General features: G+C 42.9%; 1 protein-coding gene across 2 annotated transcripts in view; it reads right to left on the bottom strand.

The window, feature by feature from the left end:
- The window catches only part of LOC129701163 (KN motif and ankyrin repeat domain-containing protein 1-like), a 70,391-nt gene that overhangs the window by 18,589 nt on the left and 27,289 nt on the right, over positions 1 to 24,513 (bottom strand). For both annotated transcript variants that reach the window (XM_055642212.1, XM_055642211.1), the window contains exons 2-4: positions 8,386 to 8,523; positions 8,107 to 8,191; positions 1,579 to 3,795 (exon numbers count right to left, since the gene is read on the bottom strand). In XM_055642212.1, coding sequence (XP_055498187.1) covers positions 1,579 to 3,795; positions 8,107 to 8,140 — 2,251 coding nt within the window. In that variant the 5' untranslated portion in view covers positions 8,141 to 8,191; positions 8,386 to 8,523. The remainder of the gene's footprint in view (positions 1 to 1,578; positions 3,796 to 8,106; positions 8,192 to 8,385; positions 8,524 to 24,513) is intronic.

Genomic DNA, 24,513 nt, shown 5'->3' with positions numbered 1-24,513 from the left:
ACTCCATGAATATTACACCCAGGAGCAATGCACACAGACTTGGTGTACGTGTTTTCTAGTTGGATAAAGCATGAAAAATATTTATAAAGCTGGCTCTAGAACTGTGTGAAAGATTGTACAGTCCGGACCTTTTTTCCCGTTCGGATTCGGAAAGGGAAGATTAAGAAAATATTTCACTGATAATGGCGAGAGCAGCTGTGGAGAAAACATTACTATATGTGGGAGAAAATAAAACGAAAAGGGATACAAATAGTTGCTAACAATTAAGGAAATAAGGAGTGGTTTCTTTAGACTGATGGCAATGTCAAACTTACAATTAAACAAACAATGGTTGTGACAAAAACCTTGGATGTTTTCTAAAGGAAACCAAATGAGCAATGAAGAGACTATTACTTGAACTAGGAAGGTTGAGGTATATGAGAGGGTAGGAGTCTCATGTTGAGTACCTAGACTAACAATGAAGAGCTGGACTAAATGTTACTACAATAAAAAGAGGTATCTCCACACATAGAGTTTGTGCTGTCAAACTGAAAGGTCATCAACCTGAAATGACAATTCATTTTCTACTCTCTCTACAGATGCTGCCCAACCTTATAAGTATTTACAACAATTTCCATATTTATGTCAGATATTTCGCAACTGCAGTCTTTGCCTTGCTATGGCCTGTTTGTGTTGTACATTCACTTCCCGCCAATTAGAAAATGACACTTAGCAAGAGATTCATGTCGAATCTTAATTCATGCAGAAGTACTCTCGCAAACTGTGCTCTGTGTATTTGATAGAGTGACGAGTACAAAAGGTGTGAAGAATGCAAAACAGATGGCGCTTTACCGCAACTAAAAGAGCTCCAAAAATTCCATCTAATAATCAGTTATTGTAAAAATGTGGGATTATCTGCAGGTCTTTTAACTGTTGAACAATTACCCCTGCTATTGCTGATTAGATGAGATTTTACCTGGATGATTTTAATTATATTTTTATTGACTTTCAGTTTTTGACAGTTATGCAACATTTTTCACTACTTCCTTTCCTCCCAACCTGCTTTTTTTTAATACATATTTAGCAGATGTAGGCAAGACAATTGTGATGAGACTTATTTGCAATTTATCTGGGCTGAGAATGGTAAAATCTAGAATGATCTGAAGAAAGGTCTCGATCCGAAAAGTCACCCATTCCTTCTCTCCAGCGATGCTGCCAGTGCCTGTCCAGCTGAGTAACTCCAGCATTTTGTGCCTATCTTTAGTTGCTATATGATGATTCTTGCAAACAGAGGATCCATGATTCCTCATGATCAAATAACCTGGCTTATGCATGTTGATTTTACCATTAATGATTTTACAGTACAGTCCCATCAGCAAAACAGGTCCTCATGTTAGAATCACTCTTTCCATTACAACTAGGCTCAACATCAGGAACGGCCAGTTGATACATATGAACAGAGTATCACAGGCTTCCATGAAACAAGAGCACCCTCAAGAAAGATGGGCATTAAGAGAGAAAAATCACTGTTACTTGAACAGTTGATTATGATGAAAATGTAAATATTAATGATGCCTTTTTGTCAGAATCGGGTCTTACCTGGTTGGCAATCCTTTTTATCAGAGTTCTGTTCTGATGGGTGAAATGTCGGAGGTGATGAGGTTGATGGCTGAAGAGAATTGATCAGTTGAACACTGAGGGTCCCGATACTCGAGCAAAGCTTTTTAAAATTCTGGGCCAAATCAGGATAGTTTTGCTCCAAAAACGATTGCTGCTTGCACAAAAGTTCCTCAACCTTTTGAATGCTTTGGGCTAATTCAGGCTTTGTTGAAATTGTCTGGGATTCAGGCTGGGGAAAGGCATGGTAGGAAAGCAGGGAATCGACATCTTTTTCACATACACGATGTGGGCTTCCAACAACTGGATATTCTTCCCCATTGTTTTTCACGGCACTGCCCCCATCAGCAGAACAGGTCTTCATGGTTCTCACTCTGTTAGAATCGCTCTCTGCATTGCTATCACACGCCACAGTGTGTTCTCTGTTCACCTTGGTAAGTTTATTGACTACGTGACACGTGCAGTGCAAGAACGAGCCGTGCTCAGTCTCGACAGCCTTGCTGCACATCCTGACTGTAGCATCTGTTGCTTTGTCGCTCGTGGCAACAGTTGCCAAAGCTGCTGTATCACGGACGGTGATGCGATCTGTATTGACCCCTAAACTCTGCGTCTCTTTTACAATTGTGTCCCTCACGTCTGCACCACAATCCCCGCAATTCACCGACTGGGTGACAGGTCGGAGATCTGGCTTGATTTCATGTTTGCACATTGGTTTTGACTCAGTTAGTTCTAGGAGCTCACGTTCTTGTTCAGTGGCTCCCAGATGAATAATTATTGGCTGATTTCTTGTATCGTGTGCCTTTGTTTGGTCTTGGAGGTGTTTCTTTTCAAAATGCCTAGATGAGTCTTCTTCCAGTTTATTTGAGGAGGGAAAAATCGCATTATCTTTAGGGACCATACCTTCTTGTTCTACATTGGGTTCCTGAGTTCCCCCTTTAAGTTGATTCTCTGGTATAATATTTGGTTCTTTATTAGGTTTCACTGCATTGGGGTGCGCTACAGGTAACAAACCTAAGTCTTCTATGTTAACTTGAGTACCGACCTCACTCACTCTGTGTTCAGTGTCTTCTATAGCATGAGGGATCTGAAATATTTCTTTATGGGTACTGAAATCAAAGTTTGTGTTACCACTTACAGTAACATTTGAAGCCAACTTGATTTGGTTATCAAGGTTGATCACTTTTTCACTTTGAAATGTTTCGTCTGACTCAGAGAATTCACAGGTTTCACTTTTGCTTGGAAATAATTTTAGTCCTCTTACTGTTTCAGCCCCAAGTGGGGTGTCTGAAGAACTACATTGAATTCTTGTAGTGACATCGTTGGTGTTATCCCCATTGGCATCAAGTTTCCCCTCTAGAACAGAATTTGAAGTTGGCAACGCATTCTGCTGATTGTGCAACTGAATATGGAGTTGTTTTTTTTCTTCCTGTAACACAAGAACTTGTTGTTTAAGTTCAGAAATAGTTTTTACTTGCTCTTCTGTGTCTTTGCTTGCATCTTGAGCAATCCTGATTTGTCTCTGTAATTGATGAACCTGGGTCGATGTCACATTCAACTCTGGTGCATCATCATTGGGGGTGGAGCCCTCCTGCATTACTGCTTTGCCTGGTGTACCAAAGCCAGAATTTTCCGATAATTTTAATTTCTGCTGGGATATGGACAAGATTTGATGTTGCTCTTCTAAACTCAACTCCTTGAAATCAACTGGCATGCTGGAAGCCCGAAGAAAGGGAGGTTTCAGACAGCTTTGTGGAGATAGCCCATTCTCCTCCAAATTACTCCTGGCATCAGGTGGAGTTCTTTTCGATCTGCAATCATACATGTTGGGTTGTGATGAAGCTGGATCATAGCTACATGGAGAACTTCTCAATAGTTCCTGGCTACTGGCCCCTTTATATCTGTTCATGGGTACCTGTGAAGGAGTTGTCATCCAGTTGTCCCCATACTTCCTACAGGACCGAGACTCAGACGTGGACAACCGGGTGTCTGGGACACTGAAATTCCTTGGCAATGTGCTGTATTTTGGTTGCTTTGCCTTCTTATGTATGTGAACCTTCCTGATAGTATTTCCTTTCTCTATGTCATCGACGTACTTCAGAAAATCCAGATCCAGGCGGAATCCATACGGAGTTTCCACTGAATATGGGGATTGCTTCTTATTGTCTGCAGTGGCACACATCTCAGGCAATTTAATGTTGGCTTTAAAAAAAATGAAGAAAATTACTTTTTAAATACCATAGATTTGCACTTTATAATACAAGCCTGCCAAACCCAACTAGTCAATTTCATAATTTACAGTAAAAACCAATAGATAAGCTTTCAACATAAAGTTATGCTCAATAACACACCGTCCTTTGTAACAATTGTCAATGATTCCATAAAATTAGCGAACACAAAATAAACAACATACTAAGACTGTTATTTAATTAACATGAATCCAACTACTTTAGATAGTATTTCATAAACTCTACAGAGCAGATATTCAGAGAGAAATATCATACCCAATCTCAGCCTTGTAAATAAAGTTCAGTAGGAGATCATTGGAAAGCAGGTAAAAGGAGGAAAGAGGCTAAGAGATTCATTTTTCCCTTGCAAGCCATGGTTTGATGCCGTTCGTTAACCAAGAGTTAGTGACGGAGGAACTCCCAAGAGCAGAATGCACAGAATTAAAAAAGGCAACGAGGATGTAAAAAAATCATTATCATCCTATCCTGTCACGTATGTAGATTGGTTATTCCCGAACTAGCCAACTTTAGTGCTTGTCAGTAGTTGCTCCGCCAAATATGCGTTTTATATCAGCAAGAGTTTGCCTACGCCATTTAGTATGAGTAGCTGCTAGGAACTGTTATGTTCTGCAGACTGATTCTGTAAGTACATTTAATAAACATGAGTTGTATCCTGATATGTGTTTGACTCCACTCATTACATGGTGTCAGAAGTGGGATGCATATCGATCATTGGTCACCACCCCACCCCGTCGGGTCCCTGGTTACGTCTCCCGTTCCCTCCCCGGTATCTTCTCTGGTGAAAGGAGGTGAAGCGGATTCGTACCGCACACGTGCCGGACGGGTTAGCAGGCCGCCCATTACATCCGGTTATTTTGTGTAACTATATAAACTTCCCCGTATGCGTTATTTGCGTTCCGCTACCTGTATTGTTTAGCCACCCTTTGTTCCTATGTCCCGATGTTTTCTTTTTGTTTCTACAAGGAAAGATGTAGATTGGTTATTCCCTACTAGCCAAATATAGTGCTTGTTAGTAGTTGCTCCGCCCAATATGCGTTTTATATCAGCAAGAGTTTGCCTACGCCATTCAGTGTGAGTAGCTGCTAGGAACTGTTATGTTCTGCAGACTGATTCTGTATGTTCATTTAATAAACATGTGTTGTATCCTGAGGTACACGAAAATACTGGAGAAACGCAGCGGGTGCAGCAGTATCTATGGAGCGAAGGAAATAGGCAACGTTTCGGGCCGAAACCCTCCTTCAGACTGATGGGGGCGGGGAGAAGAAAGGAAAAAGGAGGAGGAGGAGCCCGAGGGCTGAGGGAGAGATAGGAAGGGGAGGAGACAGCAAGGGCTAACAGAATTGGGAGAATTCAATGTTCATGCCCCCAGGATGCAGACTCTCCAAGCGGAATATGAGGTGCTGTTCCTCCAATTTCCGGTGGTGCTCACTCTGGTCATGGAGGAGGCCCAGGACAGAGAGGTCGGATACGGAATGGGAGGGGGAGTTGAAGTGCTGAGCCATCGGGAGGTCAGGTTGGTTAATGCGGACCGAGCGGAGGTGTTCGGCCAAACGATCTCCAAGCCTCCGCTTGGCCTCACCGATGTAGATCAGCTGACATCTAGAGCAGCGGATGCAATAGATGAGGTTGGAGGAGATGCAGGTGAACCTCTGTCGCACCTGGAACGACTGCTTGGGTCCTTGAATGGAGTCGAGGGGGGGAGGTAAAGCATTAAGTGTTTGACTTGACTCATTACAACGTACCTCCATTCACCACAAGATCTTAAGGGCCTGTCCCACTTGGCGATTTTTTCGGCGACTGCTGGCATCATCAAATGTCGTATCAGGTCATCGAAAAATACGCGGCTTGATGACACGGCGGTGACGCGGCGTGATGATGTGTGACGCAGCGTGATGACGTATGACGCGCGGTGTTTTTTTAAGTGTCGCAACATTTGCTTTGTCGACGCTGAATTTGGAAATGTTCAAAATCTTTTGGTGACACTGATATGATGCCGTCAAAATCGGCAAGTGGTTCAGGCCCTTTATGCTATTCTCCCATCCGCTTTCTGATTCAGATTAGTTTTTGTCATATACGCCAGGCTGAACTGAAATTCCATGCTTCCACAAAGCTCGCAGAGTAAATAGTACACATGGTAATGATGAATGCAACTAATAATACAATTAATGATGAATAAATCTGAAGTCATGAAAAAAATAACTAAAGTGCAATATCAGAATAACTGAATGAGAGAGAACATGGCAACGCCTCTGGGATGAGGGGTGTGAAATAGACGGTCCGACAGCACCCAGCATTTCCGGGGGGGGGGGGGTCTCTGAAATCACTGCAGATACCATGGGAGACACATGGTAATGCCATTTCTCCAAGAATTTAGCCACCTTTTATTGAACAGTGGATATCATGAAATTCAGCATAAATCTTCCCTCCATTAATTTGTAATGGAATTTACCTGCAAATTTTAATAGATTTTGCTGGTTACTTGTACTTTATATTCATCGATGTGACAATGGATTTTCTCAGATTTTCTCATGTCATAAGGAATAGGAGTAGAATTAGGCCATTCGGCCCATCATGTCTACTTCGCCATTCAATCATGGCTGATCTATCTTTCCCCCTAACAGCATTCTCCTGCCTTCTCCCCATAACCTCTGACACCTGTACTAATGAAGAATTTATCTATCTCTGCCTTCAAGATATCCACAGCCTTCTGTGACAAAGAAGTGTCTTCGCCTCAAACATCAGCTGATTTATGCTATGTGCTGCGAATCTGGCCTCATTGTCCAAATTAACCATTTACCACTTACATGATTATTTGTGCTTGTGGCACTTTAAAGATCGGGGTCATGAGCTGTCCAACGGTGTAGCAGGTAAAGGCACCATCTTGTATTGTATAAAGTGACATCCCAGTTAATGTCCCACATGTCATTTCAAAGTGACTTCATTTTTGATGACACGGAAACAATATTTCTGGTATCGTTTGTCACTGGACTAACTGGCAAGAAAAGGTGCAAGACAAACTGAGGTAAACAAAGAAGCTGGAGAAACTCAGTGAGTGAGGCAGCATCTAAGGAGCGAAGGGATAGGCGATGTTTCAGGTTGAGACCCTTCTTCAGACTCTCCAATGACAATCTGACGTAGTTTGCCAGTTAACAGAAATGTGCAGGGTGGTACCATCTGACTAAGGACTGTTGAACAAATCTCAACAGGGTTAGACAATAGACAATAGACAATTGGTGCAGGAGTAGGCCATTCGGCCCTTCGAGCCAGCACCGCCATTCAATGTGATCATCATGGCTGATCATCCCCAATCAGTACCTCGTTCCTGCCTTCTCACCATATCCCTTGATTCCGCTATCTTTAAGAGCCCTATCTAGCTCTCTCTTGAAAGTATCCAGAAAACCAGCCTCCACCGCCCTCTGAGGCAGAGAATTCCACGCTCACAACTCTCTGTGAGAAAAGGTTTTTCCTCGTCTCCATTTTAAATGGCTTACCCCCTATTCTTAAACTGTGGCCGCTGGTTCTGGACTCCCCCAACATCGGGAACATGTTTCCTGCCTCTAGCGTGTCCAAACCCTTAACAATCTTAAAGATTCCCTCTCATCCTTCTAAACTTCAGAGTGTACAAGCCCAGCCGCTCCATTCTCTCAGCGTTTGACAGTCCCACCATCCTGGGAATTAACCTTGTAAACCTACGCTGCACTCCCTCAATAGCAAGAATGTCCTTCCTCAAATTAGGGGAGCAAAACTGCACACAATACTCCAGGTGTGGCCTCACTAGGGTTCTGTACAACTGCAGAAGGACCTCTTTACTCCTATACTCAACTCCTCTAGTTATAAAGGCCAACATGCCATTCAGAAGGGTTATTCATCCACACTCTCTTTCCAATACTGACTTACCAAATCTTAGCTGGTAACATTAGTCATCAGTAACCCTGGATTAAAATGGCACTTAGCAACACCAGGGAGGAAGAGAGAATCTGAATTATCTGCAGTATTTTCCTTAATCAAAAAACTCATCAACATGTGATGCCTACTAGCTAAAAGGATGTGCGAGTGGAGGGCTGGCATTTCAAACAACCGTACACACCAACAACATGAGAAAGTGGACGAAGAGAAATGCAGCAGAAAGTAAAGATTAGAATGATGGCCTTCCACCCCTAACCCCTCTTTCTGGTTCGTGACGTTTATGCATTTATTTACTCCTGAACTAACGGACACTCTCGACATTGATTGTCATCAAATACTAAAAAATAATTCTTCGTACCTGAATGATCTGGTGACTGAAGAACTTCCGACATCCTGTCGTAGCAAAATACAGCTCAATAAATAAATAAATGAAACTGGTTGAGCTGCAATCAAAAGGGGGAAAATTGAGCTCTTAAATAAGGTACTTATCTACTTAAGTCAGGAGAATATTGCTTAATATTTTGAATTTCACCAATAACATATTCACATTATTCATTCATTATTGATTCAAAAAAGTGTTCACATTTAATATTCTAACTTCACATCTTAATATTAAATATTAATAGTTAACACTTACTCTTCCCAATTCGGATGAAGGATCTTTGACCTGAAACGTTAGCTGCGTGTCATTTTCCACAGAAGTTATTTAATCTGCAGAGCGTTTCCAGAAGTTCTTATTTTTATTTCAGATTTGCAGCATCTGCAGATTGTTGAACTGTAGGAGGCACAGAGTTCAATATCATTTACATCGGAGAATCATTTAGCATGGAGAAACTTAAACCTGGTAGTTATTCATTAAATTAAGTGTATTTTTCAAAGAAGCAATCTTTAAAAAAGCTGAACTTTCCTTCCCCACACGGCACCCCCCGGCCAAGTGTGAATCCTGGCATCGATCCCTCCATGTTCCCTCTTAACTCATTCATAAGCAGGATTTACAATAATGTGACAAAAAAATACATTTGGCCTCTGTAAACTTTCTACTATCTGAATAACCCTGTTGAAATTTGTTCAACAATCCTTATTCATATTGTACAACCCTGCACATTTTTGTTAACAGGCAAACAATGTAAGATCATCTTATATAACCATATAACAATTACAGCACGGAAACAGGCCATCTCGGCCCTACAAGTCCGTGCCGAACAAGTGGTACTTTTTTTCCCTTAGTCCCACCTGCCTGCACTCATACCATAACCCTCCATTCCCTTCTCATCCATATGCCTATCCAATTTATTTTTAAATGATACCAACGAACCTGCCTCCACCACTTCCACTGGAAGCTCATTCCACACCGCTACCACTCTCTGAGTAAAGAAGTTCCCCCTCATGTTACCCCTAAACTTCTGTCCCTTAATTCTGAAGTCATGTCCTCTTGTTTGAATCTTCCCTATTCTCAAAGAGAAAAGCTTGCCCACATCAACTCTGTCTATCCCTCTCATCATTTTAAAGACCTCTATCAAGTCCCCCCTTAACCTTCTGCGCTCCAGAGAATAAAGACCTGTCTTATACCTTGTCTCAGCAGTTAGTCTGATGCTTCTGAATCATCAGAAATGAATGCAATTTGAAATTACATGTGGGACATTAACTAGGATGCTACTTACATTCCTATTCTTGCTTTGCATTTGGCGTGAGTTGCAATGACAATAGTTTTTATTGTTTAATTAAACAACGACGTACCTCGGTGACTGCCAATCACCACCCCCCCCCCGGACATTTATTATTATTTATTCAAATCGTTTGCTATGTCGCTCTTCAAGGGAGATGCTAAATGCATTTCGTTGTCTCTGTACTGTACACTGACAATGACAATTCAATTGAATCTGAATCTTAATTAATGGACCAGCATTTTAACGGAATATGCTTTTGGCTCAGTTTATGCATGCTTAATTTCATGCAATTGCAAGTGGTACTTATATTAACCAGCAAACAATAATCAAAAACAACTTGCACTTTTCCAACACAAGATGGTGTCATTTATGTTTCTGGTCCCACCAATAATATATCTTGTGAAGATAAGACACAAAATGCTGGAGTAACTCAGTGGGACAAGCAGCATCTCTGGAGAGAAGTAACGTTTTGGGTCAAAACCCTTCAGACTGAGAGTCAGGGAATAGGGTAGGTGATACGGAAGGGTAAGTTGTGAAAACGAAAGATCAAAGGAGATGAAGTTCAAGGAAAATGTAGAATGGATCATTGTTAGCTGAGGGGAAGGTGACAATGACGCATACAATCAGTAAAATGTAATCAGGAGGACAGCGAAACTGGTCGGAGAACTAGATTGGGGGAAGGGACAGAGAGAGAGAGAGAGAGAGAGAGAGAGAGAGAGAGAGAGAGAGAGAGAGAGAATGCAAGGGTTACTTGAAGTTAGAGAAGTCAATATTCACAATATATTGTGAAACAGGGCAAATGGTAGCCAATATAAGCCAACACGATCAGCAGTGATGACATGAGGGACTTATTGTTGGAAAGCAGGATTTTGGATGAATTTGTGCAACAAGAGAGCTTGGCTGAAAGGGAACATAAATAATTGGATCCGTATAAGGTGCAATAATAAGTTAAAACATAAAGGCTACCAGGACCTGGTAATGGTGGGTATAAAACAATTTTTTAATAAAAACACGGTTGGTATATCCTTTTTTGCGGAGTTTTGTGTTACAATAGAGCGATTGATTTTCCTTTCTTCTTTTTTTTCTTCTCTTTCTAGGGTCTTATTTATTTTCTTTGCTTCCTTCTCTAATTCCTTCCCTAAGGGGTTCTCTTCTCCCAACACTTTCCTGCACCTTCACGATTCTTGCTTACTTTCCTTACTTCTTTTATTTCTATCTTTTTTAAAGCTCAAAAAATGAAGTGGTACAACATAATGTAATAAGATATATGCGATGTATTAATGTGATTTACTGTACTGCTAATAAAAATAAAATTAAAAAATAAATAAATAAAAATAAATAATTGGATCCGGAAAGGTAGAAATGCCTTGTGTTTTAGAGGTAGAGCTAGCTCTTCCTTGGTACACAAAAATGTTGAACTTTTCCATGTTGAAGACTTCCTTCGACTATGTAGAAGACCTCCTTCGACCTCCTTCGACTATGTTGAAGACTATCTACGACTATCTACGACTACCCTCGATTACCTACGACTAACATGCCGACCTACTACGACCTACTACGACTAAACCTACGAGTAAAAAAAGTATCGATTTTTTCTATGGCAACCTTTTTTTACTCGTGGGCGTTTCTCAACATGTTGAAAAATACGCGTGACCTAGCTGAGGCCTCGAGTACGCGGGGACTACTCTCGAGCATGAAGGAGAGTTACAAAGACCTCCTAGGACCTCGTGTCGACCATGTTCCGAGTATGAGTCGAGGGCAAACTCTTCTGAACTCGCGGATTAGGTCGCCGCAGTGGGACAGCCCTATACATTCTGACAGCACAGAGCAGAGGCAGCAAAGGCTCTGGGAAAATGGTGTGGAGATTCAGTGTCGCCAGCCTATGATGACCCCTGCAACTGAGTATTGCCTTACCAAGAAATTGCATGAAGAGGAAGATCTATTAAGAATAAATGCTAAAAGGCAAATCCCCTGATTGTTGTGGCATTTGGGATTTCCAATTTACCATTTTCAACCTCGGAACTCACCAGACAGATCAGTACAGGTTTGAAGAAGGGTCTCGACCCGAACAATCACCCATTCCTTCTCTCCAGAGTCCCTTCTACGTTACTCTCCCACAGTGAAAAGATCTCAACAGGGCGGCACTGTGGCGCAGAGGTAGAGTAGCTGCTTTACTGCTCTTGCAGCACCAGAGACTCGGGTTCGATCCCGACTATGGGTGGTGTGTATACGGAGTTTGTACGTTCTCCCCGTGACTGCCTCGGTTTTCTCCGAGATCTTTGGTTTCCTCCCACACTCCAAAAAGTAGGTTAATTGGCTTGGTATAAGTGTAAATTGTCCCTAGTGTGTGTCGTATAGTGTTAATGTGCTGGGATCGCTGGTCGGTGCAGACTCGGTGGGCCAAAGAGCCTGTTTCCGCCCTGTATCTCTAAACTAAATCCTACCAGTCAAGCCCCCCTTAGGATCTTATATTACTTGTAATTTTTCTATACCCCTAGGAATACAGACCTAACTGCTTAGTGTCTCTTAATAGGATAACCCTGTCATTCCAGAAGTAAATCAAGTCAGAGGCGTTTTATTTGATCTATAGTTTGAAATGCTGTTTCAGCACAATTGTGGTTCATTTACTCTGATTTTATAGACTCACAGAGCATTAACTTCACAGTAATGGGATGTTTCTGTTGTAATTCAACCTTGTTATCAACGATAAGTTCAATTATTTCTCTGTATGAATGCTGTGGCTATGAAACTGTAAATTAATATGAACTTTGTTCACCACCAGAACAAATTGTAGAACATTATTATGAGCAGTTTTGGGCCTCATATCCGAGGAAGATATGTGCTGGCGCTGGAGAGGGTCCAGAGGAGGTTTCCGAGAATGATCCCAGGAATGTGTGGGTTCACATATGATGAGCGTTTGACGGCACTGGCCCGCAACTCGCTGGAGTTTAGAAGGAAGGGGGGGGGGGGGGGGGGGGGGGGGGGGGGGGGGGGGGAGGGGGGCCCTGAAACTTACAGAATAGTGAAAGGCCCGGATAGAGTGGATGTGGAGAGGATGTTTCCACTAGTGGGAGAGCCTAGGACCAGAGATCATACCTTCTGAGCCTTTTGAATTTTGTAGTCGGCAGGGCAGTACTCTGCATATCGTCAACTTGGACAATTTTACATTTTTCTCAAGCCAATTAATCAAGCCAGTTAACCTACAAACCTGTACGTCTTTGGAGTGTGGGAGGAAACCGAAGATCTCGGAGAAAACCCACGCAGGACACGGGGAGAACGTAGAAACTCCATACAGACAGCACCCGTAGTCGGGATCGAACCCGGGTCTCTGGCGCTGCATTTAGCCTCAGTATGAAAGGATGTTCCTTTGGGAGATGGGGTGGAATTTCTTTAGTCAAAGGGTGGTGAATCAGTGGAATTCATTGTCACAGAAGGCTGTGGAGGCCAAACCAATGGATATTTTTACGGCAGAGATATATAGATTATTGATCAGTACCTGTGTCAGGGCTTATGGGGAGAAAGCAGGAGAATGGAGTGAAGAGGGAAAGATAGATCAGCCATGACTGAATGGCGGAGTAGACTTGATGGGCCGAATGGCGTATTCTGCTCATATCACTGATGAACCTATGACCTTATTGAGAAATCTGGATCATGAGGCTCAATTGTTGGGGAACGAAGAGTACTCTTAAATCCCAAATTCCACCTGTGGTATGTGTACACAGTTAAGGGCCAAGTAACACCAGAAAAATATTGTTCAGAACAGTCGTTTGTGTGTACTGAACTTCTTTTGGAAGAGAGTAGAGTAGGTAGATCATGATATCAATCAGCACAGCACTGATTTAATGCCAGTTCTGTTATTTTAAAGCTCAGTGCCAACTAACAATTTATTTTAGCCTCCCATCGTGAACACATGGAATATTGAATAATTTGGTTACTGATTGATTTCCTCTGGTTGTTGCTGAGAATCTAGAAGAGCACCAACTGGATGGTCCAAGACAAGGGTGTATGGTATACACTATCCATAGGGTACAGGATCTCTGGGAGAATAAGCAGAAAAAGAAGGAAGGGATGGGCAAGGGCACTAGATGGGAGGCAACATCTACGTAGGTTTTTCGTGGTGAAGTTCTCCTATCTAAAACTCAGTGGGGAACAATCGACAGGATACATTTGCAAAAAAGGACATGCTAATTGAAACGTGCCACTCGTAGTAACTGCAGCAGACAACTGAGTTTCTCAAGCAATTTTGTCTACCGTCGATTCTCCAGCATCTGCAGTTCCTTTCAGGGTGGAATTGTCTCCAATATGCCTTTTATCAATGTTTCTAAATTACCACCTTTGCAATATATCCATTTCCAACAGCTGAAGAAATTCTCACCTAGAAAAATACATTGAGATGCATTATAGTTCCTAATCTTCATCTCAATCTTTCTGGTCAGCCTTGACATTCTTCAGCCCAGTACACTCTTTTCACCAGTGTCAGTATTTCCTAAGTGTCCGGTAGTTATGTGACTTAACAGAAAGCTCCACTGGGTGCAGGCAGCGTGTTTGGTATGAATCACCAATGAAAATTCCCGTTTTAAATCTGGGCGTATCATGTACAGAATGGAAATTGCATTTTTGGAATGCAGCATCTTAATCGGGCAAAACACCCCCCACAAAGTGCTGGAGTATCTCAGCAGGTCAGACAGCATCAGAAGAACTTGGACAGGCGATGTTTCAGGTCAGGACACATTGTTTTGCTGGAGTGATTCAAGATTCAATTTAATTAAGGTACAGCGAAATTTGAGTTACCATACAGCCATACCAAGTAAAAAGCAAAAATATACACAGCACATAAAATAAAATTGAACATAAACATCCACCACAGAGGAATCGACATTCCTCACTGTGATGGAAGGCAATAAAGTTCAGTCATCTTCCTCTTTTGTTCACCTGTGGTCGGTGATGAAGCCGAATTTTAGTTAAAAATATAAGAAGATATTATAATAGGTTTCTGGGCTAGCTTACAGCTTATATTTAGTGTCAAATTAGGCTTGCCTCAGGTTGCAGTGTGTGGGATAATAAATACCATAACATTGTCTCCCAAGTGAGGAAGTGACAGAGAGGAAGAGAGACATAGCTAGTCACATCTTTGAAGTAAGATGCCATAAACCAAATGACCAATGTTTATGAGGGACCAAGTGACAGAGAGGAAGCAGCGAAAAGAGCTAGGGTGATCTCTTTGGAGATAAAATAACCTAAAGTAAATGGCCAATGTTTTTAGTATATCTTGTACCATGTAAACAAAAGGCCTTTGATGTGATGCATTCTGTGGAAACCTTTTCCTGTACCTCTGACCATGACTAATGTCTGTGGAATGTGCTAAGGGGACAAAAAAAACCCTATTTAAGGCAATGTAATTCTGTTGTTCAGAGAAGGTGGCTGAGCACAGTCAAGTGTCTACATTGGTCACTTAGCTGGACTTCTCGCTCCCTTCCATCGGCCGATGTTAAGTAAAGTTTTGAACTGGTCTACCAAACAGTTTGTGTGGTGTCTGTTTATTAAGAAGCGAACCTGGTTTAGTAGTTAAGAAAAGTAGCTTTTTCAGGGGCCTTTGAACATACCGTTGCCGACGGTCCGCTGTTCAAGTCCTCTCGTCGGGATGATCGAAACTCCGGCGTCGGGACAGATCGGAACATGGAGCGCCAGAAGTCGGCCGCTTCTTACCGGAGACCGCGGCTTCAGTGTTAAAGTTCACAGGCCCCGCTGTCAGAGCTCCACCACTGGCGATCCTCGGCAAAAGATCCCAGGCTCCGCGATGGTAAGTCCGCACCGCGCCCGAGGTTTGAAGCTCCGGGCCAGTCTCCAGGTCTGTTTGGAAAACTCTAAACACCTCACTCTTCACCCAGTCCTGAGCCGGGGTCCTTGACCTGAAACGTTAACCGATTTATTTTTCCACAGATGCTTCTTGACTGGTTGAGTTCTTCCAGCTTTTCTGTTTTGTTTCATATTCTGTAGTTTTGTTTGTTTCCTAGTTCATGGTACATCGCCTCCTCTGTTTTGTGACAGTAACGTTGCCAAAACTGCCTGCAATCAACCATCAATACAATGCAAACTAACAGCAAGTTTGGGATTTCTGAACACAATGTTAACATTGTCGCCAGCACCTTCACTGGCTGTGTCATGTACAAACTTCACCGCTGCAATCTGGGAACAATCAGTGAATTGACTACCAAATCTGGCATTTTCAAAGTAACCTTGAAGCAAAAATCCAGGAAATTGTATTCTTTATTGTATGTGATACGAGTTTAATCATCAAGTCAAGTCAAGTCACTTTTATTTCTATAGCACATTTAAAAAACAACTCTCGTTGGCCAAAGTGCTTTACATTGGTGGAGGTACTAACGTTATACAACATTGGTTCATAGATTAAGTATATACATAAATACATACATATAGCCCTCCCTCAGAGGACATCAAGAAAGGCTTGAGAGTAAAGATGAATTTTAAGTCTCGACTTAAAGGAGTCGATGGAGGGGGCAGTTCTGATGGGAAAGAGGGATGCTGTTCCACAGTCTAGGAGCTGCAACCGCAAAGGCGCGGTCGCCCCTGAGCTTATGGCTAGACCGCGGGATGTTCAGTAACCCCAAGTCGGCCGATCTGAGGGACCTGGAGGTGGTGTGGTGGGTAAGCAGACTTTTGATGTAGGTGGGGGCAAGCCCGTTAAGGGCTTTGTAAACATCAAGAAGGATCTTGAAATTTATTCAGAACCGCACAGGGAGCCAGTGGAGAGAGGCCAGAATCGGGGTGATGTGGTCTCTTTTTCGGATGCCGTCAGGAGTCTCGCTGTGGCGTTTTGGACCAGTTGCAGGCGGGACAGGGAAGATTGGCTGATGCCAGTGTAAAGGGAGTTGCAGTTATCGAGACGGGAGGAGATAAATGTGTGGATGATCTTTTCGAACTGGAGGAATTGTTTTATTTTAGCTATCATCCGAAGCTGGAAGAAGCTAGCTTTTATCACGGCATTGACTTGTTTGTCAAATTTCAATGCTGAGTCAAATATCACGCCAAGGTTTTTGCTGTGAGGTTTGAGTAATGGGGTAAGGTTTCCAAGGCTGCCTGCTATCGTTTTGATTGATTCCGAGGGGCCGAGAAGGATGACCTCAGACTTACTCTCGTTTAGTTGGAGGAAGTTCTGGGCCATCCAACACTTTATATCCTCGAGGCTGCGGGTAAGGTTAAGTAGATTTGATCGGTTGTTGGGCTTCAGAGGGAGATAGGGTTGTGTATCATCTGCATAGCAATGGAAGGAAATGCCTAACGATTTATGAGGTCGTATTTTCTGCTCAGCCTTTTTTGTGCTGTCCCTAAAAAATAGCACGTGGACTTTAAGTCTCTTGGTTAAGTATTTCAAACAATGATGAATTTTAAAAGAAGTAACATTTTAGGACAAGGGACTTAGAAACAAAATTCAATAAATTCAAGTTACTCCTGCAAAAAGTGAAGTTTCTCTGTTAATCTCTCCACGTTAGCAATAAATAATTAAGAGCCTTTATTTCCCCAGAGTGCTCAAAAAGCTCTCCTCCCATTCTTCTAAACTCCTCAAAGAACACTTTGTTTACTTAATTTCTCATCAATTAAGAAATTCGCCATCCATTAAACTTTATTAATTATGTATTTCTTTGAAAGCTTCTGTTCATACAAATGCAAACACACATAAACACCGAGATTATATTCACTCATTCTTTCAGAAACAAATCAGTACATCTACTGACCAGGACACCAGATGGAGCTGTAGAATCAGCTCTAGTGGGACCTCTCTCCCTCACCATCCACATGGGCAATGCTGAAGAAACAGGGGAGGATGGAATCAGAAAGCATCCGAAACCCGGCCTACTGTCTGACGTCTATTGCTGGAACTTACATTGGTCAGGTGAAGTTTGTGATCCCTTCATTGTCAAATAGCCTGACATTGTACTCTAGACTTGGCTTGGACAGAGTGAATGAGGAGAGGATGTATCCACTAGTGGGAGAATCTAGGACTAGAGGTCATGGACGTTCCTTTAGGAAGGAGATGAGGAGGAATTTCTTTAATCAGATGGTGGTGAATTTGTGGAATTCATTGCCACAGAAGGCTGTGGAGGCCGTCAATGGATATGTTTAAGGCAGAGATAGGGGAGAAGTCAGGAGAATGGGGTTTGGAGGGAGAGATAGATCAGCCATGATTGAATGGTGGATTAGGCTTGATGGGCCAAATGGCCCAATTCTACTCTTATCACTTATGACCATCACGTGAATTAATTCAGTTGATGCTGTGGAAAAGTCTTCCCTTTGTAAGATCAACTTCTGAATAGCTGTGAAGAAACTCCTACAGGGAGAAGATGGAATGGGGTGAAAGAGGGGTGTTACACCATGATGGAAATAGTTTCTCATCAAACGGCCATTGGAAGTAAATGAATAACTGAAATTAACTACAATCTTGTTTAACAGTTCAATAACCTTCTTTGCATCCTTGAACTCAGCCTTCAGTTAGATTGTCTCAGCACACTTTCACGGACAATTTATCGACTATGCCAACTCTCAAGGCCTCACAGATGCCAATCACAGAAAAACCATCAGAGAAACATAGAAGCATAGAAAATAGGTGCAGGAGTAGGTCATTCGGCCCTTCGAGCCAGCACCGCCATTCAATATGATCATCCAAAATTAGTACCCTGTTCCTGCTTTCTCCCCATATCCCTTGATTCCGTTAGCCCTAAGAGCTAAATCTAACTCTCTCTTGAATATATCCAGTGAATATATCCACTGCCTTCTGTGGCAGAGAATTCCACAGATTTATCTCTCCACCTTTCAAACGCATCTCCAAACTCTAGGACCCAGGATTCTGCACCCTCTCTGCAACATGATCCCTGACTTCCTGAACCATAGACCGCAATCAACAAGGATAAGCACCAAAACATCCTCCATAGTAATTCTAAACACAGGCGTGTCCCACAAGGCGGTATCCTCAGCCCTTACTCTACTCCATTTACACTCATAATTATGCGGCTAAATTCTGCTTTAACTCATTAATATATTTGTAGTTGACACCACTGCAGTGGGCCAGATCTTGAATAATGACGAGTCAGAGTACAGGAACGAGAAGGAGAGCTCAGTAGCACCATGGAAAGATGACAACCTCTTGCTCAGTGCAGGTAAATGATGGGGCTGGTCATGAAATTCAGGAAGTGGAGTGGACTACATACCGCAGACTGTATCACTGGTGCTGGTCGACAGCTTCAAGTTCTTAGGTGTAAATATTACCAACTATTTGACCTGATTCAACCAAATTGATGATACGGTCACAAAAACATACCAACACCTTCATTTCCTCAGACGACCAAGCAAATTTGGCATGTCTCCAATGACTCTCACCAATTTCTACAGCTTTGCCAGCATTATGGCTTAGAACGGCAAGTGCTCCGCCCAAGACTGCAAGAAACTATAGAGCTATGGATGCAGCCCGGTACATCAGGTAAACAAAGCTCTCCCCCACCCGAACAATTCAGTCTCTGCTTCACGCTGCCTGGGGAAAGCAGCCAGCAAAATCACAGACCACTCACACCCCAGGAGGTGGGAACTGTATACTGTATATAGTGAGCTTCATGTCAACAATTAAACTGCATTGCGCTGCTGTACATGACAATCAAGTAATCTGAATTTTAGTTAAAAAGTCCAACTCTCATCCTACATTTGATCTGCTCCCCAAACCCTTGTAACCTCCACATCAGCTAATTGCTCTGCATTGCCAGTCAGCCTCCTACCATTCTTCCAAAACTCAGCTGCCATTATCTGAACATACAGCAACCTCTACTCACTCATCACCTTTCGCTTGCTGATGTACCTTAGGTCCCGGTTGAGCAATACCCCAATCTTAAAATTCTCTCCCTGGCATCTAAATCCCTTAGTAATCTCCCTTCCCTTTCCGAGTAATCTTCCCCAATTCTCTTGAGTATCTGCATGAGACCAGTTCTGGGTTCCCGTGATTCCTTGGTTTTAATCACACCTACAATGGGAGCACGACTTGTAGATTACAAATAAATTTGCTCTGAGTTTCCCAAACTCAAACCATCTTTAATCTAAAACTTTGAATCATCTTCCCTAATATCTCTTGATGCGGATAGTGTTAACTATTATTTGTCAACATAATAAAATTAGCAAGTTAAAACAGGTGGCATTCCTTCCACCTGACCCGTAGGTCTTCAACCCACTGATGTAAACAATGACGGTAGTTTTTTGTACTGCGCTGTAAACAAACATCCACCTTGTGAACTGACCGATGATCAATTATCGCTGGCCTTGGGTTCTGAACACACATGTGGTTTGAAGGGGGGGGAGCTGCATTTTAAACTATGGATGGCCAATGTGTGCTTTGGAAAACAAAATAAACCCTTCACAAAATAGCCTTTGGCAAGCCATTCTTTGCTTTCACAGATAGAGAATGCATTCATGTTTGTATCAAGCACAGGTTACCCAGAGCAAGGGATGCAGGGCTGAGATGAGGGGAAACTTTTTCACTCAGAGGGCAGTTGCTGAATATATTTAAGGAGAAGATAAATATATGAACAACTTGGGCAAAATGCAGATGAAAATTTGGTTGGAAAATTTGCAGACAACACAAAAATTGGTGCAGTTGCAGAGGGTGAAGGAGGCTGTCAAATATATAGCAGAATGTAGATCAGTTATAGATATGGATGGTGAAACAACAGATGGAATTCAATCTGGGCAAGTGTGAGATGTTGCACTCAAATGCAAGAGTTTATTTTGTTTTCCAAAGCCCACATTGACCATCCATAGTTTAAAACGCAACTCCCCCCTTCAAACCACATGTGTGTTCAGAACCCAAGGCCAGTGATAATTGATCGAGCTTGGGGTGGAAGATTGCAACCTTCACATGGTCTGCCCTGTTTTGACGAATGCAATCAACCCGGCATGCACAATCAAACAAGATCAAATAGAACAAGCTGTCCTACAACTTTAGGCTGTGCACGCCATACGCAAGAAGAAGAAGATTGATCGATCTGATCATCAGTCAGTTCACAAGGTAGCTGTTTGTTTACGGCTGGGGTACAAACTTGTTTACATCAGTGGGTTGAAGATCTGCGGGTCAGGTGGAAGGAATGCCACTTGTGCTTTAACTTGCTTATTTTATTATGTTTACAAATGCAGGGGAAAGTACACAACTAATGGCAAGACCCTTAATGAAAAGATGTCTGGAGAGATCGTGAAGTCCTAGTCTACATCTCCCTGAATGTTGTAAAACAAGTAGATAGAGTGGTCACGAAGTATGTGATATGCTTGGTTGGGGCATTGTGTACTTCGGTTGGTTGGGGCATTGTATAAACTTCGGTTGGCCACTTATGGAGCACTGTGTGCAGTTGTGGTTGCCTCATTATAAGAAGGATGTGGAAGCACCGGAGAGAGTGCAGAAGAGGTTTACCAAAATGCCGCCTGATTCAGAAGGTATTAGCTATAAGGAGAGGTTGCGACAGAGTTTTACCTGCATCTCTTCCAACCTCATCTATTGCGTCCGCTGCTCTAGATGTCAGCAGATCTATATCGGTGAGACCAAGCGGAGGTTGGGCGATCGTTTCGCCGAACACCTCCGCTCGGTCCGCAATAACCAAGCTGACCTCCCGGTGGCTCAGCACTTCAACTCCCCCTCCCACTCCGTCTCCGACCTCTCTGTCCTGGGTCTCCTCCATGGCCACAGCGAGCAGCACCGGAAATTGGAGGAACAGCACCTCATATTCCGTTTGGGGAGTCTGCACCCCGGGGGCATGAACATCGAATTCTCCCAATTTTGTTAGCCCTTGCTGTCTCCTCCCCTTCCTCAGCCCCCCTGCTGTCTCCTCCCATCCCCCAGCCTTCGGGTCCTCCTCCTTTTCCCCTTTCTTGTCCTCACACCCCCGCCCCTGATCAGTCTGAAGAAGGGTTTCGGCCCGAAACGTTGCCTATTTCCTTCGCTCCATAGATGCTGCTGCACCCGCTGAGTTTCTCCAGCTTTTTTGTGTAACCCAGGAGAGGTTGATTGTTTTCTCTGGGGCTTCAGAGGCTTAGGGAAAAAGCAAGCCCCCCCCCCCCCCCCATCACAATCAGTCTGAAGAAATATCCTGATACAAAACGCTTCCTATCCATGTTCTCCAGGGTTGCTGTCTGACCTGTTGAGTTACTCCAGCACTTTGTGTCTATCTTCATTGTAAACCAGCATCTGCTATTCAACAGTAAGGTTCATTATTCACCCATCAGTCAATGACTATTGACCTATACTGACTTTCAGTTTGATGAAGGGGTGGGAGATTGCAACCTTCACGTGGTCCACCCTGTTTCGATGAATGCAATCAACTTTAGGTTGTGCACGCCATATGCAAGAAGAGGTTTTGATAAAACCACAACTTTAAACTTATTGTCCTTGCTTATCAGCCCTTCCATGGAATCATCACCTCCTTCCCACATGTGCTACAAGCCTTCAATATCTTGCTTCTCCGAACTGAATGTCCACCTCAGGTGAAGGTGCTTTCAGCTGAATTGATCCTAAACTCCGGGGATCCCTTTTCTCGGGATTTGGAGTCTGATGCCACCAACGATCCCGCAGAACAAGGTCACTACTTCCCAGAAGTGCAGAAAGCTCCCAGCACACACAGACTCAATCTGTAAGAGACCTTATTTCCAGAGGAGTTTGAAAGTAGGAAAAAAGGTAAAACTTCATATTCAACCAATTTGTTCAAATGCTGAAAAAAACATTAAAAATGTGTACACCTAAGGCCCAGGTTAATACATAAACAATGCTGTCAAAATGTCTTCATATCAATGACAGTTGAGGTACTAGGAATGAATTTAAAGTATGCTCTTGAACTGATCAAATCTTTGTCTTGTCACAGACTAACAGATGAAATGACTAAGTGAAAAATAACAACAGTCTGAAAAGATTTTCAACACCCCCATCTGTGAATGACAATTGTAGACAGCCACTTATCTTCTCATCTGTCCCATGCATGAGGTAATCTATTTTTACTGCTAATTTACATCCAGTATAGCATGCTGTGAGTCACTTCCATAACAAACACTCGTTAAATGCAGACTGTTCATCAATGGGATTCTTAGTGTCTTGGCATGAGAATGAACTAAAGGGGACATGGGTGGGCTGGAAGCCTATCTATTCGCATTGCACAAGGCACAGTTGAATGTCACCTCAGAGGCCCCAATAGTAAGGGTTATATGGGGTTGAAAGAGAGTGATGAATACTGTGCCTTACACTGTGCCAATGCATTGCACAGAGACCCAAACTTTCACTGGAGTACACATTCTCCAGAAAACAAAAGATATTTCAACTCACTTTTGCATTGTGTTCTTAGCTAGATGGATGTTAAGAAAATTATCCTCTGCAACATGAGGATTAAAGGAAGCATTTATTGTATAAAAAGTTCAAAAACAATTTCACCGTATTTACTGCAAAAAAGGAATTCATTGCATAAGTGCAGCTGGGCGTATCTTTTTCCCACAAGCATTTGGCCTGACTTTTTCCTGATTTATATAGAGCCAGTCTTCAAAAGCAAAGCAGATTTCAATTTCTCACTCATTGCACCACAAGCAAGCATCCAACAATAAATTCCATTCCAGCCCTTTACTGGTTTACAACTGGTATCCAAAACAACTTAATTCATCCCACGTACACACATTCAGGCTGCACATTTGTTAGCTAAGTGATGAGAGTCACATTTAGCAAAACGTGTGCTGCAAGGAGTGCCCCCCCCCCCCCCCCCCATGACAAAGTTATGTCAGACTTTATCAATGGAAGCAGTTTAAAAATCTTGGTTAAGTTTCTCTCCTCTGGCGGCTGCGTATCATTGTCCACTGGGTGTGTAACTTGGAAATCTCCCTGAAAACCCGAACATTATTGACCTCAAAACAAAATCACCAACTATTTTGGTATTCTTAATCTCCAAATTCTTTTCTTAAGTGGGACATCAATTTGCAACTAACATCCACTTTAAGAGGCCTCGCAACTTGCTGTTGCACTCGGCTTTACCAATTCAAGGGCATTTCCCACGTTTTGGAATTTGAGTCATTCATTGTAGAAATTATTAAGTCAACTAAGCAAGTCTGCATTCAGAAGTTTGCCACCTGAGACTTGGAACTGAGGCCAAATTTGGGAAGATAGACACAAATTGATGGAGTAACTCAGCGATGCAGACAGCATCTCTGTAAAGATGGGTTGAGACCCTTCTTCAGACGAAGGAGGGTCTCGACCTGAAATGCCACCCATTCCTTCTATCCAGAGATGCTGCCTGCCACGCTGAACTACTCCAGCATTTTGTGTCCATCTTCAGTGTAAACCAGCATCTGCAGTTCCTTCCGGCAGATTTGGGAAGTTGGCTGGAGTTTGGGCAGCCAACAGACTTGGGCACAATAAGAGTCTGTGCCAAGCTGGGGAGGAGACTAGCGGCAGGAATGGAATTATGGTTGAGAATGGAATAAATTGGGTAGATAATGGGAAGAGGGTTGGAGACTGGAAACATCATCAGGCATCAGATTGTGCAGATGCAGGGCTTGGAAGGTTGTGAAGACTAGGGGTGATTGAAAGCATCATTGGGGAGATGGGATAGTGAAACGTGAGGAAAGATCGGAAGGATGAAAGGTAAACAAAGCCTAACCTTACAGGGGCCCCTATCCGACACCGTACCAAAACCTTCTTGTATCAGGAAGGCGTGATTAAAAACAGGATAACATAATCATGTGCTAGGAGTAAAATTAGCCCATTCGGCCTAATGTCTACTACGCCATTCAATCATGGCTGATCTATCTCTCCCTCCTAACCCCATTCTCCTGCTTTATCCCCATAACCTCTGACACTTGTGCTAATCAAGAATGTATCTCTCTGCCTTAAATATATCCACTGACGTGGCCTCCACAGCCTTCTGTGGCTAAGAATTCCACAGATTCACAGCCCTCTGACTAAAGAAATGCCTCCTCATCTCCTTCCTAAAATAATGTCCTTTACTTCTGAGGCTATGGCCTCTAGTCCTAGACTTTCCCACTAGTGGAACCAGCCGCTCCACATCCGCTCTATCCAAGCCAAT

This window comes from Leucoraja erinacea, chromosome 10 (assembly GCF_028641065.1).
Source record: "Leucoraja erinacea ecotype New England chromosome 10, Leri_hhj_1, whole genome shotgun sequence".
In the NCBI taxonomy this organism is placed as follows: Eukaryota; Metazoa; Chordata; class Chondrichthyes; order Rajiformes; family Rajidae; genus Leucoraja; species Leucoraja erinaceus.
The sequence above is the reverse complement of the archived record's forward strand: the minus strand, read 5'-3'. Positions and strand labels throughout refer to the sequence as shown.